A 24624-nucleotide genomic window follows, 5' to 3' on the forward strand; every position below is an offset into this window, starting at 1 on the left:
TTCTACTTCCTGGTTCTGTAAGCGGATGACTAAGTAGTGAAATGGGTCGAGGTACCGGCTGGTAAAAAAAATAATTGAATCACGATTAAAAGGACAAGACTTAATGTACAGGACGGTTCACATACATTTGGTAATCTTAATCAAAATTCACAGATGAGCGCACCTTGTTTTCACCCTCACCACCACTTCATGGCTGGCCGACCCCGACAAAACAACGCGGACTTGCTAACTATAGACATACTTAATTGACGCCTTCCGTTCACAGTCGCCTGTACTCATCTTCCTCGGCGAGTGTGTAGTGTGGACATCGTCCGTGATGGATATGAAAATAATTGTATCGTGGATAATCTGGTGTACATGTAACTGCAACTTAGGTAACATCTCTCTCTCTCTCTCTCTCTCTCTCTCTCTCTCTCTCTCTGAAATTGATCAAAATTTTAGTATACCGTTTTCCAGACTGAATTTTATGGTAGATTTATGTAGTGCATGTACAGAACACAAAACAAAGAGGATTTTTGCGATACATGGTCATATACCGATCATAATATTATTGAAAGACATGTACATCAAATTAATTAAATATATACGTATCAAATGTGCGTGAGCCATACAGTACATGTAAATAAGAGAAAGAGAGATGAACTGATTTGATACGAATCTGGCATGAATTTCAGAGAGTAGGATGCTAAGAAATAATGTAACCCGAACACAGATGATAGAACAATTCTTTACCCATGTGAAGAGAATGGGGTTTCCCCCCAAAAATAATTATAGAAAAAATGATAGACAATACGTAATTGAACAACTTTGCCCCTAGTAGCAGCTACGATGAAATGACTGAAATCGCGATAGATTGGTAATAGTTTTGGTTCCAATTTGTTAATCTAAAACATCGTACATTGATACATGACGCACAAAGTTTTGCACTATAGAAACTATGTTATTAATGGTAAACTATAGATCATGGGAAGTAGAAAATAGCTAACAATTTACAAGTAATATAAGCAATATTAAATTTATCACCTTTGGAGGTGTATGATAAAAAAGAAAGGCATTCTTGTAATTAACGACCTCTAAACCAAGTAAGCTTTATCATTAATCATAGGCGGGGGGAGGGGGGGGGGTGTTATATGTATCGATAAATATAGTCCATTAACTATTAATAGTTTATAGATGTTTTAAATCACAATTCCACTTATTGTGAACCCTTATTTATCAATAAAAGTATGTTGTACGTTTTTTAAATTCTGATTTTCTCAAACAGTTACAAGATACGTAAAGTTGTAAACTATGGAGTACAATAAATCAAAGCTGTAATCTACATAGTTTATAGAGATATATCTACCGCATTCGAAAAATAAGAATACCGTTAACAGAAGTTTTCTATAGACCCGGTGAACTGGAAAAAGTACGGGCTGATTACATCAATCGTTTTCATTGGCTGATTAAGACATACCCAGATTACTGCTGTGGGACAGTAGATACCACACCGGTAATTTTTTTTTTCATTACTACATGTATATAGAGGGAAAAATATTTAAAAATCAGTTTGCTAAATTAATGCCAAATAATGCAGTCGGAAATGTTCTTTATGTATCTTACCTGTCTCGGCTGCCGACACCTGAAAAACAACACCCTACCTGGCATATTCTTAGAAACAAATACCCGCAAATAAGACTACCCTCAAATCCACGTGTTTTTCACAGGTGTGTAAACAGCCTGAGTGCACGTCAGGAATACGAAATAATTCCTTTATAAACAATTAATTTCATGTATTTCTACAAATTACACAAAATGTCATAATCAAAGGTACAAAAATTAAAAGAAAAGAATAGTGGGTTTAAATCGCGCATCAAAAAAAAAAAAAAATCTTTAAAATACATGGAACTACAATTAGGTTCATTTTGATTGGACCGGTGTAATACCCGTAGCTGGTCACCGCGCATTCCACGATTACAATTCCCCCACCGTTATCAGTTATCGCATTTTTGGATGAGAAGAATTTATATTCTATGTCGACTTTCAAATGTGCGCATTGCATTAATATGAAGAATTGCACCACAAACAGACACTTTTCATTAATCATTATTATCCACAATCATAAAAACGTTGTCATATTTGATTAATGACCATACGCGTGTGTTCAAATGACATTCCACATTCTGATATTTCAATCCAAGAAAATTGATAATTTTAAAACAAGGAAATAGAGGGAAGTGGGGAGGGTTAGCAGAGGATTTGTTACCATAGAATGTTTCCTTGTCAATATACATGTAATACACACACTGCAATGTATCAGTAACATTACTTTTCCCATTCGCAATGTCTTCGGGACTTTGTCACCGCGATAACATTCAACTTTGCTATACTTTGATATTTGTAATCAAATAGACATTGTTTTATAACATTAACTAACTAGATTTATCAAGCAATAGATAATGTCTCTACAATATGTAGTATCCAAATGGAATTGCTTTCTTGTTAAAATCTATTGAGTAATTGAATTCATCTAGAAACCAGTCAGCTACAATTCCTAAACTTTAACACGGTCTACTTGAAATGATTGTTTATCTTCCGTTTTGGCAACAACTACATTAAATCTGTAGTCTGAAGTCTGTATAGAAATCATTAAGTGAATTATTCATGTAATGTTTCGAATTTTAGCCAGTGTAATTTCCATTTCAAAGTTGTTTAAGGCGATATTTTAAAAATAGTACCATTATTTGTTTTGAAATATACCCCTATTTCTTCTCGCTTTTGATTGACGCAATTATGCCTTTTTTCATTTATTAGGAATTGTACATTCATGCTAGTACATCTTTTACTGTTGTTATAAATAAATAGATAGAGTATTACGAATCAATCTTTAAACTCACGAAAGTTTTGAATGTTTGCATATTACTCAATTTTTCAAGTGAATGGTTTTTTTTTTAAATTTCAATTTCACCTCTACAGTTGTAGATGGGACCTATTTAAAGTTATATCCAAAAGACCTGTGATTCTCACTTCTAAATGCCGAGCGTTTGGAGAAGGAGCAATCACTACCAATGTCTACATCCTACATGTAGGTTTCACACAAAAGTGACTCGAACTATGACCTTCCTGTAACTGGTACCTATTAACTGGTACCCTTACTTCTCATTCCACTAGTCAAACCCACTGATATTATGATTCCTCTCACACAACTAGATGTTAGTGCAGTGGCAAATTACAAGCAGTCAATCATTTATAACACCCCCCCCCCTCCGTAATCTTGAGTTATGCTTGTTTTCTTTCTCCTTGTGAATTTTACCTCCTTACAGGAAATAGAACGCTTTCCTTTTAAAACTTTTTCACTACTTTTTTTGCGTAAGGGATAGTTAGAATAAAACAACTTAGTTGAAGTGAGTTTCCTAAATTCATTGATTCATTCATGTCTTTCATAATCAAACACTTGTCATAAGTTACTTGTAAGTTTACACGGAATAGATCATACTACAATCTTATCTTATACTGGTAGTTTAGTACGCGTAATTGTGACAACTAAGTCTTACTGAAGTGAAACTTATCAGATACACGAAGACCGTTAACTTTACTTCATGAAGTCCATGAGAATTCCTATCTCTACTTACTTAGGATTAGCTGTACTTAGGATTAGCTGTCCTTAGGATTACCTGAGGTTTCAGGTGAAGTAGTATCAGTCATTACGTTCTAGAAACACAGTCTACGACTAAAACTCTGATTTTGTATGGAATTACAGAGATTTCTATCATTACAACGCAATACTATTAGTCTGATTATAAACTCCATATTCCCGTTCATTTATCCTAGAGATGTGTGCAATTAATGAGGAATAACAGTCACCAGAGAAATCTCATCATGGATGGTTCAAAAGTGGAGGATAGATACAATAATATTTTGAAATATAAATGCCTTTCTAGTAGAAAGTAATCTGATTGATCTAGCTGTGAACCGCGAACGTGCCAGTTTTCATTCTACCTTGAAAAACTGTTCAGAAAATGAAAATGAAAACAATAAGGAAACAGTCGAAGTCCTTGATTGATTCCTATATGACACGACAATACCTGAGATATTTATTAAGTAGAGTACTATATACATCGTTCTAAATGTCTAGCACATAGTGTTTTGATGAAATTTTTCTATGGTATTTTTAAGTATATATGATATGGTGTACAGAGTACTAAAGTTCTAGCTGTGTCCGGAACCAAAATTATGGCCGGAACCAAAATTACGCGGGAAAGAAGTAAGGTATAGCCCGGAACGTAAATTATGCGACACAGAAGAGTGTGGACCTGAGACTTCATTTCACCCTTCTCTGACTGTTTTTCCACTTGACACCCTCCCCTCCATTTCTCTCCTCCACCTTCCCATTCATAAATATCAAGAAAATTATATGGACACGCCACATATATATACATCCACAATTAAAAAAGAGAAGAATTTGCTCTCGAAAGGGTTCAATATTTTGTAGGCACTTGTAAGGATGATAACACAACAATCGTCTTGCTTAACACAACACTGTCGTGGAGTGGAGGACAACAGGCATGTCGTGATAGAAATGGCACAATGCTCAGCGAACAGGAAGCACGATCTGATCCGGAAGTCATCCGACAACTGACGTCAGGGAATGAGTACTGGACTGGAATGCATCAGTACTTATCAGATTGGATCGGTGTTTATGGTCAGTATATGTCTTTGTCAATGATTGTTACGTTGTGCATGGTCAGTATATGTCTTTGTCAATGATTGTGACGTTGTGTATGGTCAATATGTACCTGTATCTATGATTGAGCCAGTGTATATGGTTTATAATGATACATGATTAGATTCTTGTTCATGGTCAATAACTACCAATATCAGTGATTTAATCTGTGTTCATGGTCAGTGTCTAGTAATATCAATTATGGAGTCGGTGTTGATGAATAGTATGTACCAATATTAATGATTTGATCAGTGTTTATGATTAGTATATACTATTACATTTACCAACCTTTGGATTATTGTTGATGGTCAGTATTTACCAATATCAATGATTGGGTCGTTGTCCATGGCCAGTAAATAACATATTTACATACGGCAATAAAATGTCTATAAATTCTAGAGAATACCTTGTCCATTATTGACTGTCAACTTTTCATGAAATTATAGAATCCGCACCGAAACTTTCTGGTTACTAGTTAACGTTATTACACTTCCGCTGTAAACAAATATGGCGAATCAGCTCAAGTTTTGGTAGCTGTATTGATATATTATCCATTAAGTATCAAATTCTTACCATATATCGATCCTGATTTCCAGTTAAGAACCAGAAAATAATGCTATTCATAATTTCAAACATTTCACTAGATTAATCGATATAATTGGTAAAAAAAAAAAAAAACGTGCCTAACTGTTTATATTAGCTGCACACATTCATATGATAACCGTCCCGTGGGGCTCTGGGTTAGAATAGGTCTTCAGTATCCCTTGCTTGTCATAAGAGGCGAGTGAATGGGGCGATCCTTCGGATGTAACCGCAAAAACCTAGGCCCCATGTCACAGCAGGTGTGGCACGATAAAGATCCCTCCCTACTCAAAGGCCGTAAACGCCCAGCATAGGCCTAAATTTTGCAGCCCTTCACCGGCTATGGTGACGTCTCCCTATGAGTGAGAAATTATCTCTCGAGACGTTTACCAATATACAATCAATCATATGAGAACCAATAATTCTTTAGTTTCTAAAAATGTTTACAATTGTTTGAATTATCAGCATAAAACAACTTACGTATGGTTTTACTATGTAATAAAGGAGTTGTTGAAATTATTATGGTGTATATTGCCATTCGTTGGATATAAAAATTTGCTCACAAGTTCGCGAATTCCAAAACCCAACTCTGCCAATATTCATCAATATAAATGCAATGACCGTATGATATCAATTCTGGATTGATGTGTATGGTTAACACATACCCGGTTCAATGACTAGGTCTGTTTTGTTATACAGCGCCATTTTGTTGTAGGATGGGAATACAGCAACAATATAACACAGATAGCTGACGTCACTACACACGAGCTGGAATGGTCGTCTCCTGGGAGTTGTCAGGAGATCTGTCATAAGTACAGGATATTTGCTATTATTGTACGTTTCATGTCAAAGAAGAAAAATGAAATTTTCTTTGAATGGATTTGCTTTGTATATAATTATACATTAATGATATCTTCTAACATGAAAGGTGAAGATAACGAACAAGGGATCAATCTCATAATAAGCAATACAAAATAGAGTTGGGAAACACGGATCATTGGATATACCAGAGGTGGGACCAGGTACTTAGGAGGAGTAAGATATTTTTTCTTCTCACGTAGAAGTTTTTGAATAAATTCTGCTTCTTAAGAATATAAAAACAGGCCAGCTAACAAAGGAGCACAATTCGTGCCCATGGAAATTCCAAGAGACTGTAGGAAGACCTGCTCACCAAAATCTACGAAGATATTGTCAATGAGGAACTCCAGTATATTTTTTATTTCAAATTCAGAGTACTTGTACGTGGAATCAGAGCGATGTTTAACAAACTAGTAATTTTTTGGATGACTGATCACTAGATATGAATATTTTCGTTGTCCATTTTTATTGAAGAATCAACTGTCTATCTAGTCTTTAATATATATCAAGCTTTCAGGGGGTCCGTATAGGGACTTAGCATGTACCGAAGGCAATTTATAGAACACCATAATTTATTTGTGTATTCAATTATCAATGTATGAATATTACTTGTATTCGGATACCCACGTCTTTGGAGCCAGATGTTGTAGTGTTTGTACACCACAATAATGGTATGTTCCTTTAATTGGACTCTATAATTAGTATCCAGATAAACCTTTGATTCGATACCAATACTATTTTAATATCCTTTCATTAGATGACAACAGTATTCAGATATTGCTTTGATTGGATCCCCCTAACCGCCGCGGTGGCCGGGAGGTTAGAGCGAGACGCTAAGCAACCTACAATCAATCAATTGATTAATTGGATGCTAGTGTTATCCAGATATCTCTGTAATTTTTCAGATATCAGTATAATTGGATATCATCAGTATAATTATGATATACTATCCCAATTCAGATATCTTGATTTGATATCATTAGTTCTCAGATATATCTGTGATTAAATACCATTAGTATTCAAATTCCTCTGGTAATGTATATAAGTGTTCAGATATCCCTGTGATTGAATATCATTGATATTCAGATATCACTTTAATTGTATACCATTATTTTGTTCATATTCCCGTGGGGATTCGGGTTAGAATAAGTCCTCAGTACCACTTTCTTGTCGTAGAAGGCAACTAAAAGGGCGGTCCTTCGGATAAGACCACAAAAACCGAGGTCCCGTGGCACGATAAAGATCCTTTCCTGCTCAATGGCCATAAGCACCGAGCATAGGCCTAAATTTTTGCAGCCTTTCACCGGTCATGGTGACGTCTGCATATGAGTGAAATATTCTCGAGAGGGACGTTAAACAATATTTAATCAATTAATCTTATTCATAAATCGCTGGGACAGGTTGTTATTAGCATTCAAATAACCCTGTGATTGAATACCATAAATCCAGATATCCTGGTCCTTTCATTGGATATCATTAGCATTCCAATATCCTATTGATTATATTTCCTTAGTATTCAGATACTATATATATATATATATATATATATATATATATATATATTTATATTTATATATATATATATATATATATATATATATATATTCCAATCAAGGGCCCTCAAGGGGCAGCATGAAAATACATACAAATAATGTACATATACAAGTAAAGAAAGAAGTGATTACATAACACATAGTTATATACAAATAGTGTTATATATTGTTCAAAATAAATTTTCCAGTTATAATTAGAATAGATGGCTCTTCAGAACATATTATGTAAATGAATTTTTGTTCATCATTGAGTTTGGTAAAAAAATTAACTGTTTTTTCTATAGCACCACAAAAAGATTTTCTTTCATCAACAAACTTTTCGTATTTAATCAAAAAATGAATCTCATCACCTAATGAACCAGAGTTGCATTTGTTACATATTCGTCAATATTTTTTATTTTATTAAGATAATTCTCAAAACCAAAGTGCTCCTTAAGTTTAAAATAAGTGCACAGTTTTCCATCAATTAATTTATTTCGATTATTGTACCAGGTTTCAGTGTATTTATCACAGAGTAATTTCTTTACAATATTCTTAAATCTATACTGACTAAAATCTCTTAACGGATATCCAATTTTAACATATTCTAAAGCTTTTTCTACTAGTGAGTACCATGACAGTTTGTTGTTGAAATGTAAAGATTTACTACATAGATAAGCATCCTTAAGTAGTTTAAATTCATTTTGGTTTTCAAACCTGTACCAATAACAAATGATTGATTTCAAAATATCATGATGTAGAGGGAATCTCCCCAATTCTGATAGTACAGCAAAATTTTTACTTTTCTTATGTACACCAAGAATACATTTAGAATAATTTTGATGAAGCTTCTCACAGTGATTTAAAAAGTTTGTCGGGATCAAATGGTGATGATGATTTTAATTTATTCCATGAACCTATGTATCCATCCCATATTTCAGAATTGTATAATGAAATTGGTTTTATTGTGTGGTCAAAGAGATGAATACTTGTTTGAATTCCCGGTGATAAACATAAAAATTCAGTATGCTTTTGACTATCCCTTGTTATCATTAGTATTTATATCCATTTGATTCTATAGCGTTAAGTTAATATTCAGATATCTTTTTATTGGACGACATTAGTATTCAGATATCCTGTTGACTGGTTGTTGTTTTTAAATTCTATAGCGTTAAGTTAGTATTCAGATATCTTTTATAGGATGACATTAGTATTCAGATATCCTTTTGACTGTTTTTTATTCGATAGCGTTAAGTTAGTATTCAGATATCCCTTTGACTGTTTTTTATTCGATAGCGTTAAGTTAGTATTCAGATATTCTTTTTATTGGATGACATTAAAGGACACATATCGTGTTTTCAAAGTATACAACATTACATGCATTTCGTCTTCTTTATCCTTATAGTAATTAATTCTAATAGCTCGTTCGCCGTTGTGATAATTAACTACAAAACAGACTTAAATCTAAGCCCCGATTTCAAAAAGTCTAGTTAGTTAAGTATTTAGATATCCTTTTGACTGGTTTTTTTTTTATTCTATAGCGTTAAGCTAGTATTCAGATATCTTTTTATTGGATGACATTGATATACATAAATCCTGGATTGAGTAGCCTGGATGTTCAGATTGTGATTTCAGTAGGATATTTAACATGTTGGTATCATTTTCATTTTGTAGGGAGGCTCCACCTGTATATGTATCCCATCCTCTGCAGCAGACAATAGTTTGTTCGCTTTTGAGTCTAGCAGAGTTTCGAACTGGACTGTGTGTAGCAACTCGGAAACACCTAACACGTGCGGGGGCACAAATAACGGCCGGGTGATAGCCAGCCTGTACGTGGATTCAAGTTATTTAGGTAATGCCGAGTAAACATCCAACATGTGAATGGGAAAATAAACATTCAACACCCAGCACGAATGGGGGATATAATAACCAGGATGTAGTCAGTCCGTTCGTGGATTCAAACATCCAATACATTTGTGTGTGTGTGCGGTGTGTGTGTGTGGGGGGGGGGGGTAATTTACATGTACTAGTTAACACGAGTGAGTGCAAATGACACCTATATGTGCAACACGAGTGGATGAAAATAAACAGCTTACACAAGTGGACGAATATAAACAACTAACACTTTTGGGTGAAAATAAACACTTATGAGTGGGCAAAAATAAAACCTAAAACGAGTAGGTGAAAGTAAAAGACTAACCTAACTGTGATCGAAAATAAACATAACGAGTGGGTGGAAAAATCACCTAACACGAGTGGCGAAAATAACGACCTAACACATATGGGAATTTTCATTCAATTATTCCCATCAAAATTCCCATATGTGTGAGTTAGCGAAAATAAACACTATCAAGAGAAGGCGAAGACCAACATCAAACGAGTGGCGAAAATTAACACATACCTGTAATACAAATAGGCGAAAATTAACACATACCTGTCATAATGGCTGTAAATGCGTGGTGTTGTGGTCTGTTAAAGTGCGCCAGTTATGGCCCAATCACCTCCGACTTCAGCACTTAGGATTTCTGTTAGGGTTACCTCTCCCTTAGCCTTTCTCATAAATGGGTATCCACAAGGCAGCAGAGCTATTTGACCCATAGCTGGGACAAGGCTGATGAGTGCTAGGGCATATCCACACGCCGGTGGGCCTACACACTGCATCTCTGGGGCCCTTGCTGCTCCGAGATCCACAGGTGCAATAAAAAACGGAGGGGCTGGTATATACATCCAATATCCAAATGGAGAGCGACAATCTGAAGCAATACCAACAGGCTTGCATTGTTCCAACTATAAAGCTGAAGAAAAAGCCATCAGTCATGCTGCACATACCATCACAGACAAAGTCAATATCACAACTCCAGTTTTTTTCTTTACAGATGCTCTGTCTGTATTACAGGGATTGACAAACAACAAGCTACCATCACTAGAACAGGCGCTATTTAACATTCAAAGTCGCATAACAGTGCTACAATGGATCCCTTCGCACTGTGGAGTCTATGGTAATGAACAAGCTGACATTCTCGCAAAACAAGGTGCTGGACAACAACAAGAGGAAAACCCAGTCTGCCTTGCAGAGATGAAAACCATAATAAAATCTCTGTACAGAAAATCCAACCATCAAGACAGTTACCACCATCTGTCGAGACCTGAACAAACCGTCATATTCAGACTGAGGACAGGACACAATAGACTAAACAAACATCTGAACAGAGTGATGAAAGTGGTACCATCCCCAATGTGTCCCTGTGGTGAGGCAGAACAAGATACAACACATATTCTACAGACATGCAAGAACCATCAGGCATTGAGACAAAGGATATGGCCATTACCAACAACCATCCAGGAAAGATATTTGGAACAGTGGAGGATTTACAGAAGACTACCAGATTCGTAGAGGAAGCAGAAATCCAAGTGTAGAGGCGAACGACAAGAAGAAGAAGAACACGTACATGTAATACAAATAGGCGAAAATTAACACGTACATGTAATACAAATAGGCGAAAATTAACACGTACATGTAATACAAATAGGCGAAAATTAACACGTACATGTAATACAAATAGGTGAGAATTAACACGTACATGTAATACAAATAGACGAAAATTAATACATACATGTAATACAAAATAGACGAAAATAAACATTTCTCACGAGTGATTGAAAAACCACATCACACGAGTGGACAAAAATAAATTCCTAACACGAGTAGACCAAAATAAAACCCACCTTCGCAAATAGAGGAAAATAGACACTTATCACGAGTGGGCGAAAATAAAAACCTTAAACGAGTATGCAAAAACAAACACTTGCCACGTGTGAGGGGAAAACGTTTAGGGGAATCAGATAATGTGGATAACGTAACGACCCGGATGTATTCCGCCTTCATGGATTCAGGCCACTTTGTATAGACTAGGGATATGCTGTATGCATGATTATAGACGCAAAAATCAAATGAAATGAACACAGCTAATATTATATATACTTAGTGACTAGTCTCACAAGATTTTCAACTGTCGTTCTAATGAATTTAATTACCCGCTTATAGATGCAGTATAAACATCATTTTCAATGTCTTTCTCTAGTTTCAAGCGTTTCTGATCTTGATGGTAATTGTATGAGTGCTCAATGTGATGGGACAAGTGGAAACGCTGTTTTAAAGGCACGTGATTGTGAAATCCACAAGTTCAGGTCCTGTGAAAACGTACAACCAGGTAAGCTTTGAAATACTCCTAATAGATCCTCTATGTGTGCATCGTTCGCGTATTCAATGCTTACAACAAGTATCATAAGATTTCTGTGGAATAGTATTGTATATCACGTGACCTGACCTCTGTTGCTGAATATTGAATTGCTCTTCACCAGACTTGCGCACTTGAATATTATAGATCACATAATCAGACTTCTGTGATTTAGTTTTGAGTGAATGAAGAATTGAACTGAAATGATATTATATCTATTATTGTTATGCAATACATATATTTCTAAATAAGGTTCAATAATTAGACGGAGAATAAAAGAAGTTAAGTTTATTGCATTGTTTTAGCTACAGATCTTACGGGACAATCTGCATGGAAACAGGCGTATGAAGGCTGTTTGAATATTACCTCTATTTACGCCATGCAGTTGTCTTGTTTGTCTTTAACTCAACTTCCTCGCGTCACTAAAACGTCATACTGGATCGGATATAAAAGACAGTTCTACACGAGACAGGACAAAGGTGAGAAGTTCTAATCTTTGTTACACCCTCCAATATTAAATTGACATTTAAATTAGCTATCTCATGGTTTCTAGAAGCTTAGAGAGTAGCGAAGAGTTGTGGTTTTTTGTTCTATAGTCAATCAATTTTATACGGATATGAATTCAAGTAATCAACTAAAATTTATCCCCCTCTAAAATGATAATTTCAGAGTACTAAAGCATATCACAACGTTAACCAAATCCATCATATTGTGGTACAAGAATTAAACTATTGAGAAAGGCTTCTACAACGATATCATTTATAACTAGGATATGGTGAAATTTAAGCGCAGCTAATTTTACTAGGTATTTTCAAAATTATCAAACAGGCTAGACAAGACTTTATGAAATAGTTTTGTTTAAAAAAAAATGATACCACAGCTTTCCAAGCGTAGTAGTTGTACATGTAGCTCTTATGGCGGTGAAATACTTAAGTTCATGTTTTAATGGATGTACCCATATTAGCCTTTTAACCATCTGGACATCCTGAACGCCTCAGAAAAAGATTAGCTTGCACGTTACTTGTAACACGAAAAATTGCTGCATTTGCATCGCTGATTGTCTATCACAACTAAAGCTCGTTAAGGATGTTTGAGACATATATGGTTCATGTTCCATCTGAAATAACCATGACGTTATAAATTCAGGGGCATATCATTTTCCTTCCAAAAGTGTTTGCAATTTTTTCCAAAACAGAATATACAATGTATTCTATGCAGAAAATACCCATGCAGTAGACTAACGAACTAATGCAATTAGGAAAATTCTAATCAACTGTGTAGAAAACTGCTGTAGACTTTTCTATACGATTATCCAAAACATTTGAAGGTAACAATGTAAACGTTGCTGAAGTACAGAAATGTCAGAGTTGTAACACAAACGGGAGCTGCCAATACCAGAGCAAAAGTCAATGTGGTGTGGCGAAAAGGGTGATGTGTAGGGTAAATATGTCCATGATTTGACAATATACATACCAACATTACAAGATTTCCTGTTTTGGAAAAAAAATCTCTGTGCAAGGAGGAATCAAAATATTAATACAGATTCAACATTTTGTATGTACACTGATCATTTTCCATGTAAATCTCGAAATCAAAATGTTCACTTTTAAATTTTGTGACAGCATTTGTTAAACTTGGTCATTTTTTGAAAATATTCTGATTAATTCATGGGATTGTTTTTATTACGATAACAATTTTATCGTACCACAGGTCCCTTATTCAGATGAAACAGCAACTACTGCCCTGACACCGGAAACAGAGACAACAAGGGAGACAAGAACGTTCTCATTCTCAGATATAACACGTGGTGGCTCTCCACAACCAGACGGTTCCTCAAGCCCACCACCTGGTTCCGTTTCCCTCGAAAACAGAGGTAGCAAAACAAGTAGGTCAGCAGGGGTATATGTGCCTCTGGCGGAGAATTCTCATTATCGATGGTCGATCTATTAGAAAGTGTATATCGGGAAATAAAAAAAAAATATTTTCTGATGTTTTTTGTTACAATAATTCCTTACTGATAACATATAAAAGTTGAGAGTAAAAATAAAATGATATTTCAATTAAATTTGTCTTAATTGCTGTTATTGATAGGTTTACTTTTATTCAGTATTAATAAGATATTATTGATTTACAATAATTGTATATGAAATTATTCCCCGTAATGGCAGTGTGTAAGATACAATGTATAAAAGCAATACGTTATAAGTTTTTAGCTATCAAATGAAAATATTCTAGTGGAAGAAAGAAACTGTGCATTATTTAATATATGGAAAAATAATTTAAAAAATAACAATGAACAAATTTTATATTTTGAAATACTGTTAACAAATGTATTCGTTACAACATTTCATAATCCATTAATGTTAGCGTCGAATAACGTCAATTTCAGCACACTCGAAAGACACTGCTATTCGAACTTGAATTAACAAAGCTAATAACGCGTGGGACCACCATTTGCATTCATGCATGCTTGACAACGGCGTCTCATTGATGCCATTAAAGAGTTCAGAAATGCTTGAGGGATGTTGTTCCAGATGTTGTTAAAGCCTGGCCTAAATCAGCCAATGCCACTGCTTGATTTGATAAACGGCGTAAACATCGTTCTATTTCATCCCAGACGTGCTCGATCGGTGATAAATCGGGAAAATTGTTGGCCAAGGCAAGACATCGACATTATGTTGAACCAAAAAGTCCCTGACTACACGTGTAACATGTGACCTTACGTTGTCTTGCTGCAGAGTGATGTGATTTTGCTGTCTCTGTATGAAGAGTATCACATGGCGCTGAATAATTTCGTCTCGATAGCGAACGCCGGTGAGATTTCCATTGACAATTTGTAGAGGGGTCCTTCCACGTGCTGTTATTCCACCTACACCATAACGCTACCTCCACCGAATTGTCAACGTTGCACAAAACAAGCGTCCTGGTACCGCTCCCCAACGCGACGATACACCCTACAACGGCCGTCACTGCTATCCAAATGAAATCTGGATTCATCAGTGAACAGAATATTGGACCAGTCCTGTATTCTGAATCGCAGATGTCGTCTGTACCACGCTAGTCTAGCGATACGATGACGTTGAAGCAATATTGGGCGCACTGTTGGACATCTTGATCTGATATTGTGCTCGCGCAGACGATTACGCACAGTTCTTGGACTGATTGGTGGAAGTCCAGGAATGCTACGAACAGTCAAGCTTGCTGTCTGGAAACGATTTCTCAGGTGCACAAGTCTAATGTGGTTGTCCTGTCGACGCGACGTCACACGAGGACGCCTAGAACGTGGTCGATCCCGAGTGTTACCAGATTGTTTGAAACATCTCCATAATGACTTGATGGTGTTCCGATGAACTCCAAAGTGTCCTGCTACGATATTTTGTGCCATTCCAGCTTGAAGCATCCCAACAGCACGATTACGTTGGTTTTCGCTGAGTCGTGGCATGACAGAAGTGTAATTTTTTTTTTCAAATCTAAAGTGTTTTCCTTAACGAATAGTGTCCAAACAAAACTTTTACACTTACTCCAAATAGTATTGGCCAGTAAAACTCGTGCGTACGAACACTTCAATAAACAACATGTGTTCACTAACCATGAAAAAGTTCGTGCATCTGAGTCGGGTACTATCTGATATTGTTCAAAAACATCACTTTTATCGATTGTTAGATTTTATGAATATAAACCATAAATATAGAAAAATTATACTAAATTTTATAATGCAGTTTCTTTTTCCCGCTAGTATATAAATATGTAAAAAGAAATTATTTTGGTTTGAATATACTTCAACTGCAAATATTTATAGATTTGTTATATTTTGGTTATTGTGATATTCAAAAACCGCGACGCACAAATTGGAATTGCAGACGTGAAAACTCTATAAGCTTGTTTTCTGAAACAACCGGAAATCCTGCGATGTCAAGTACACAAAAAGTGCATACGTCATTTATTGTACCTTTGCTTTTAAATAGCAGCCGCGATATAATTATTTTAACAATCGTGTCATATGAAAGCGAGACGACAATGTGATAACATAATGGCAGAAAACAATTACCGGGTTTATATAAGAAAGCAGAGACGAAAAGTACATACGAGGTTGGGTATTGTCAGAGATTATATTGCTATTGTTGAAATAAACGAGATTGCTGGCGAATGACATTTGTGTTTATACTTGATTTTATTTATGTACATTCTTCCTTGGAGTTTGTTTGGAATCTGAAAATACCGTGGGTGAAATTATTTCTTTGTATGTATGTCCAGTCTTATACTTTTGCTGTACTACTATTTTTATGCCCCCCCCCCTTTGAAAAAGTGGGGGCATATTGTTTTGCAACTGTCGGTCGGTCTGTAGACCATGTGTTGTCCGCTCAATATCTTGAGAACCATTCACTTGATGATAATGATATTTCATATGTGGGTTGGTTATGAGTAGAAGAGTACACCTAGTGTTTTTCAGGTCAAAAGGTCAAAGGTCAAGGGTCAATCTACTCTGGACATAGGAATATAATGTCCGCTCAATATCTTGAGAACCCTTTGCTTGAAAAACATCAAACTTAGCACACTGGTACATCCTAAGGAGTAGATGACCCCTATTGATTTTGAAGTCATATGGTCAAAGGTCAAGGGTCAAACTGGGCATAGGAATATACTGACCATTCAATGTCTAAAGAACCCTTTGTTTGACAGACATCAAACTTGGCACACCAATACATCTTCAGAAGAAAATGACCCCTATTGATTTTGAGGTCATGTGGTCAAAGGTCAAGGGTCAAACTGGACATTGGAATATACTGTCCGTTCAATATCTTGAGAACCCTTTGCTTGACAGACATCAAACTTGTTACACTGGTACAACTTCAGGAGACGATGATCCCTATTGATTTTGAGGTCACATGATCAAAGGTCAAGGGTCAAACTGGACATTGGAATATACTGTCTGCTCAATGTCTTGAGAACCCTTTGCTTGACAGACATCAAACTTGGTACACTGGTACGTATTTAAGAGAAGATGACCCCTATTGACTTTGAAGTAACATGGTCAAAGGTCAAGGGTCAACCTGGACAAAGGAATATACTGTCCGCTCAATATCTTGAGAACCCTTTGCTTTAAGACATCAAACTTAGTACAGTGGTGTATATTTAGGAGGAGATTACTCCTATTGATTTTGAGGTCACATGGTCAAAGGTAAAACTGAACATAGTAATATACTGTCCACTCAATATCTTGATAACCCTTTTGCTTGACAGACATCAAACTTAGTACACTGGTTCATCTTCAGGAGAAGATGAGCCATATTGATTGTGAGGTCAAAAGTCAATTGTTGAACTGGACATAGTAATATGCTGTCTCCTATATTATAAGAATTATTTGCTTGATTGACACCAAACTTGGTACACTGGTACAGCATAAGGAGTAGATGACTCCTATTGATTTTTAGGTCACATGGTAAATTCACTCTTGACATAGGAAGATATTGCCTGCTCAATATTTTGAATTGATGATACTACTATCAATTAAATGATGTGTATGTATAACCCTTTTCAATTTTGCACCATGGGGGCATATGTGTTTTACAAACATCTCTTGTTTTTTTAATTTTGGCCACAAAAGACGGGCTCTAAATCCGCCACATTTTACATTGCTGCAGTTTATACCCGTCTGTTCCATTAAATATGGTCACATATTCCAGAGAGTGTATACTGCGGCTGTGGATCAGTGTATTCAAGCAATATCTCACTTAACTGATTTGTTTATTTCTTTAGATACTCAAGACACAGTGCCATTAATGGTGTTCAACGTTGTTATCATTGTCCTAGTAACCTCACTGATTTTAGTGGTTACGCTGAGCATTTCCTGTATATGCTTTATAGTAAGGTAATAAAATTATGTTATAATATCAACCGTAGTGTCCCAATATGTCTGTGTCTGTTTCAGTATACCTTTTATGTCCGCTAATCGGACATTAGGGGATATATAATGTTTGGTTTGTCCGTCTGTTTGTCTGCAAAAACTTTAATATAAGTTTCGAATAGATAATGATAGGGTTTTCGTATTTCACATGTGTGGTCCTTGTGACAGGACCTTTTATTTGGTATCAAATATTTTGACCTTCATTTTGGGGTTTGGCCTGCTTTTGAAAAACTTTAACATAAGTTACGACTTTTATATGGTTACTTACATAGCTTTTATATTCTACATGTACATTTCTCTTGAAAAGATCTTTCTTCAGGTAACATTTGGTGTACAGTAAGTACCTCATGACCTTAAACCATTGACCTACTTTTGGAAACTTTAACCTTGGTCATAACTTTTGAATGGATGTGGCTTTCATATTCCATGTGTCATTCTTGTAATAAAATCCTTCTTTGTTATCAAAGTGTTTGGCTTCATGATTTTGGCCTTGAGGTTTGACATACTTTTGTAAAACTTGGTCATTTTCAACTTCGTTGCAATTCAGGGACATAAGTGTTTCACAAGCATATCTTGTTACATTGTGAGATTGTAATACTAAATGTTTTGTTTAACAAAAGTCAAAAGATAATTTGAATTTCTTATGCATTCATACGACCAAAGTGATAATTCCAGCTTCTCCATCGTCAACTTCCCATATTTATGTAGCAATATTGCATTATCACCTCAACTGATTCGATATGCAAGAGCTTGTTCTGCTTATGGCCAGTTTTTAAATCGAAGCAGGCTACTGACAAACAAGCTGATAGTGCAGGGGTTCAAACAGTCTCGTTTAAAGTCAGCATTTCGCAAATTCTATGGTCGTCATAACGATCTAGTTTCCCAATACAACCTATCATTGGGTCAAATGCTGGCTGACACGTTTCATACCGATTGTTAAGCCGTTTTTGGCACACTGATTTTGACTGCAGATAACTCCGTTTGCCTTATCAAAATATAGGGCTCGCGGCGGGTATGACCGGTCGATAGTCGATGCTTACTCTTCCTGGGCACCTGATCCCACCTCTGGTATGTCCAGTGGTCCGTGTTTGCCCAACCCTCTATTTTGTATTGCTTATTGATCACTGTTCGTTACCTTCACCTATGATAAAAAGCACTAAAAATAATCAATGAAACGAACAACAGTGAATTGTCAAATTTTTGAGACGATTTGTCCCTTCCTCAGGACGATAAAATATTTGCATAAATAGAAAAGGAAAGCAACACTACAACTAAACTACAAAAGCTGATAACAAACAAAATGTCTATAATTATATTAAAATTAATGGGCTTGCGGCGGGTGTGACCGGTTGGCAGGGGATGCTTACTCCTCCTAGGCACCTGGTCCCATCTCTGGTGTGTCCAGGGGTCCGTGTTTGCCCGCCTCTCTCTTTTGTATCGCTTATAGGAGTTGTGAGATTTATCACTGTTCGTTATCTTCGCCTTTATATAGGAGTTGTGAGATTTATCACTGTTCGTTATCTTCGCCTTGATATAGGAGTTGTGAGATTGATCACTGTTCGTTATCTTCGCCTGTCATGGAAGGAGAAGTTGTAACAGTGACACACATCAAATGTCGATATATTCTAACAAAGATTCTAGGAATTTAATATTTTTGCTCTGCGTTTCTGGAATGTGATTAAACATGGCAATAAGTTTTGTAATAACATTGTATTTATTTTCACCATATTTTTCTGTAGACGATACGCGAAAAGGGGGACAAAAACAGCTACGAGTAAGTATCTTAATGTTTTTGTTATAGAAATAAAAGTTACTGTAGCAATTCTTGTCGTTAATTCATAAGCAATAGGATACAATATCAAGTATGGTAGACGAAAAGTCTAATGTCGTATCACGAAATTAGTAATTCATCTCCGAGATTTTCCAAAATTTCAAAACTCGTTGATTACAGATAATGGACCCAAAAATCATCAATGACATTAAAAGTCACCCATCTATCTTTATGACGTCATGATCCCATTTGGGGGGGGGGGGGCATTATGGCATAACCATCTGTTACTCTATTATCCAGTGTTTCGGATTGTGTAAAATATTTCACGTTTTTTTTTTTTAGAGTATCCAAAAACTCGCGCTCCAAATTTGCTGAAAATAAATTCCAAACCAATTATTGATGATATGATGGTCAATAAAACATTTTAGAACCTGTGACTGATGCGATGTCATACAGAATATTACACATCAGCAAGATGTACCTATTCTCACACAATTTCACAATTTTGCCCGTAAATAAAGTAAATTCAAACAAAACTAAGATATATATAAAAACACAATGCAAGGTTTTATGAAATTGCAAAATAATTGAATTGAAGTTACACCGTTCGTAAAAAAGTCTTTAAAATAGATAAAGTTTATAACATTTTATTTGAAAGATATAAAATTTTGCAATATCGTTTAACATTGCATATTTGGAGAATTATCATATAAATGAATGAAGAGTGTTATCAATTCTAACTACCTTTTAGAAACAAAAAACAACGAGATGTCGGAGACAGCGGAACACAATCCAGATTTCAATGCGTACCTTACCATCAGCGAACGATCTTGTCACCTGTATGGGGATGTTCAGTATGACAAAGCGGAGGAACGGAAGAGTGTATCCTTACACAGCCAGATATACGATACCAGCGTCAGCGATAAAAGTGGAGGATCAGATGATTATTTAACACCTACTGTAAAGACTGTCAAAGAAAACACAACCGGTAGTCTGTCATCTGAAGGTTATGATGATGTTATCACATCATCTTCACAAACTCGTATCTGACCATTGAAATAAAATTACAATCAGAGGAAATGAAGGTAGGTTTGATGTAATTAAAGCATAGATCTCTCTCTGGTTTTAACTTTTACCGTTATCCTTTACCTCTTTACCTGGCTACATTTACAGTGCAGCTCTCTTGAACCAAATACAAATAAACATTTTGATATTGCAACATTTATATAATAAAATGTTTTTAAGCACTGCAAAAAAATTCATAACCCGCGTTAGTGGGTTATGAAAAAAAATTCCCCGCTAAGATTGCTACCTTATCACCTGAAAAAACAACGAAGAAAGACATTTTATTATTTATATAATATATATTTTTAAAATATAAACTAAATTTTAGTATTAAAATATCCTGATCCCGTGGGAATGCGGGTTAGAATAGCTCCTCAGTACCCCTTGCTTGTCGAAGAAGGCGACTAAATGGGGCGTTCCTTCGGATGAGACCGCAATAACCGAGGTCCCGTGTCAAAACAGGTGTGGCACGATGAAGATCCCTCCCTGTTCAAAGGCCATAAACGCCGATCGATTTATTGATTGTATCTTGCTTAACGTCTCGCTCGAGAATTTTTCACGCAATGGAGACGTCACTAAGACCGGTGAAGAGCTTCAAATTTAGGCCTATTCTCGGCGCATATGGTCATTGAACAGTGAAGGTTCTTTAGCGTGCCACACCTACTGTAACACGGGTATCTGTTTTTAAGGTCATCTCCGAGGACCCGTGACATTTCCACCTTATGCCGAGCGTTTGGTGATGGAACTACCTGTTTTAACGACTTAGGTCTGCCGCGGCCGGGATTCGAACCCCGGCCTTCCGCATGCGGGGCGAACGCTCTAACCTCTCGGCCACCGCGGTGGTTCATAAGCACCGAGCATAGGCCTAAATTTTGCAGCCCTTCACCGGCAGTGGTGACTTCTCCACATAAGTGAAATATTCTCGAGAGGGACGTTAAACAATATTCAATTAATCGATCATATCGTTCATCCATTCCTGACTTTAAAAAGCTTTTGAATAAATTATGCTTGTAAGATAATAAAACAGGTCAGCTGATAAAGGAGAACAACTCATGCCCATGGAAATTCCAACAGAAAGCAACTAAAGTGTACGTGTGCGTAAACAAAGTGATATTCAGGATAAATGATCACACAAGATATTGAATTAGGAATTTAAATCATATCTTACTCACTGAATTCACGTTTGCATACTCTTTCCTTCAATCTCAAAAAAAGCAAAAAAACGTTTTATGAAAAACAAAATTTGAAGACATGTGTAGAAATAGCAATTTCACACGAAATAAATGGAAGTATTGTTTAATACCGTATCAGGATAGAATCACATAGTATACTGAAGAAAATTAACGTGGCCGAGGACACCAGCATCGACATCGTAAATGTGTTCCGACGATTATTGTGGGGTTGGGGGGGGGGGGCTTTTTGGAAATCTGAGGAATCTGAAGCACATCTAACAGACGAATGACGCAAGGGAAACTATCAACTCTTTCTAATCTTTGAACGTACAGACTTGTGCTTTTATTATTCAAAGAAATATTGTGGGAAAGACAATGTTTAGTTGTTTCGGTCTTCAAAAACAACTTAAAAGTAATGTATATTTGATGAAAAAAGAAATACTATGTACTATGCTAATTGTAATTGATAGGATAATGTGAAATCTACCTTTTATATAACTCAAGGGAAATCTACCTGTTTCAATGCTCATGGAGAAATCCGCTTTATAAGTCACAGGGAAATTCTACATAATATGAAACTACGAAAATCTACCTGTTGTATACCTCGTGGAGAAATCTGCTCTATAACTCACATATAATTCATAAGGAAATCTACCTGTTGTATAACTCATGGGGAAATCTACCTGTTGTATAACTCATGGGGAAATCTACCTGTTGTATAACTCATGGGGAAATCTACCTGTTGTATAACTCCTGGGGAAATCTACTTGTTGTATAACTCCTGGGGAAATCTACCTGTTGTATAACTCATGGGGAAATCTACCTGTTGTATAACTCATGGGGAAATCTACCTGTTGTATAACTCCTGGGGAAATCTACCTGTTGTATAACTCCTGGGGAAATCTACCTGTTGTATAACTCATGGGTAAATCTACCTGTTGTATAACTCATGGGTAAATCTACCTGTTGTATAACTCATGGGGAAATCTACCTGTTGTATAACTCATGGGGAAATCTACCTGTTGTATAACTCATGGGGAAATCTACCTGTTGTATAACTCCTGGGGAAATATGTTGTATAACTCATGGGTAAATCTACCTGTTGTATAACTCCTGGGGAAATCTACCTGTTGTATAACTCCTGGGGAAATCTACCTGTTGTATAACTCCTGGGGAAATCTACCTGTTGTATAACTCCTGGGGAAATATGTTGTATAACTTATAGGGAATTCTACCTGTTGTATAGCTCATAGTGAAATCTACCTAATAAAAACTTCTACTACATGTATATATTTAGCTCTATTATATAAATGTATACATATGTTTATAGAGAAATCTACCTGTTGTATATAGAAACACATCCAGATGCGGGATCACAAATCTCATCAGCAGACAGTCACATGTGGAGTAGCAGTCATCACCAGATCTACTGATGGGGCAGACATAAGAGCAGTTACCGCCATAAAAAAAATATATATACATAATGTATACACACACACACACACACACACACACACACACACACACATATATATATATATATATATATATATATATATATATATATATATATACCTTTGCTCAGCATAATTACCGTTAATTAGATCTACAATAATAACTTTTGACAGAGGAAATCCAATGCGAATTTTCGATGGTCATTTTTGTTTCATTTAGGATTACATTTACCTTCACAATTCCTGATTCCATTGATTTGATATTATCTTCACATGGAATATACCTGCAATGAAAATAACTACCATATACACGTATACTCGCATATAGGTTGACCTGCATGTAAGTCGTTAACCCTCTTTTCGGAGATTTTTTAAAAGAATTTAACTAACTTTATAAGTCGGATTGATTTCTTTTTTATCATATTGTCCGTCATCTCCATATTTACTCTCTAGCAAGAGTTGTGTTTCTTTGTTGTATATATTTTGGAACGTCATTAAACAGGTTGGGAACACTTCCCCTATAGCGAGATATTCTCTCGCTAGAGAGGGATAATCGCGTTTTAGCGAGAATATCTCGCTATAGGGGAAGTGTTCCCAACCTGTTAAAAGGTCATTTACATTTCCAATGCTTTTGCTTATCAATTGAAATGATAGCCATTTCCTCATGAATATGAACTACGTGCGTATGAATCTTGATAAATATAGTACCAATATTCAACGGCTAGGAATTACCATAGAAATGAAATGTGTAATATAAAAATAAATGGGATATGATATGCGATGCTGTATGCCAGCATACTTTATGCTGACAATAGGCGATGTAGGTCATAACCTCATGTATTTTCTAAAAACAATGAAATTTATTAAATACATGATTATATATCCCTGTGTTCAGTACTTTTTATTTATATGTACTTAATTATAGCTAGTCTTCATATATATCTTAGATTTGTAGCAATTTTCTTTTAAAATAAGAAAATACAATGATCTTGTACCTCAGGGCATGTCTGCCTAATTATATTACATGTATATTATATATAATAAAGTATGTTTAAAATAGATTTGGGTTCCTTTTAGATATTTCTATGATATGTCTATGTAAAGAAATATCTTGAATCATTTTCATTAACACCTAATCCCTTAGGGGTTCTAGTTAGAATAGCTCCTCAGTACCCTTTGTTTGTAGTAAGAGGCGAATAATTGGCGCGGTCCTTCGGATGAGACCACAAAAACCGAGGTACCGTGTCACAGCAGGTGTGGCACGAGAAAGATCCCTCCTTGTTCAAAGGCAATTTAAGCGCCGAGCATAGGCCTAAATTTTGCAGCCCTTCACCGGCAGTGGTGA

The 24624-nt window shown here is 35.9% G+C and overlaps 1 protein-coding gene across 3 annotated transcripts; it reads left to right on the forward strand.

Moving 5' to 3' along the window:
• LOC125657772 (uncharacterized) lies at positions 1–24332 on the forward strand. Of its 3 annotated transcripts, none has more exons than XM_056149821.1 (12): positions 1–374; positions 4472–4681; positions 6000–6118; positions 9349–9526; positions 11757–11885; positions 12218–12391; positions 13240–13352; positions 13623–13797; positions 17670–17781; positions 19557–19591; positions 20340–20673; positions 23156–24332. In XM_056149821.1, the coding sequence occupies exons 1-11, from the start codon at positions 317–319 to the stop codon at positions 20636–20638; spliced, it is 1602 nt and encodes a 533-aa protein (XP_056005796.1). In that variant the 5' UTR covers positions 1–316; the 3' UTR covers positions 20639–20673; positions 23156–24332. The 3 variants fall into 3 exon arrangements, with proteins under 3 accessions (XP_056005796.1, XP_056005797.1, XP_056005798.1); XM_056149822.1 differs by having other exon boundaries at positions 23179–24332; XM_056149823.1 differs by having other exon boundaries at positions 13623–13785.
• The last annotated feature ends 292 nt before the right edge of the window (positions 24333–24624 follow it).

Source organism: Ostrea edulis, chromosome 9 (assembly GCF_947568905.1).
Source record: "Ostrea edulis chromosome 9, xbOstEdul1.1, whole genome shotgun sequence".
NCBI classification, from domain to species: Eukaryota; Metazoa; Mollusca; class Bivalvia; order Ostreida; family Ostreidae; genus Ostrea; species Ostrea edulis.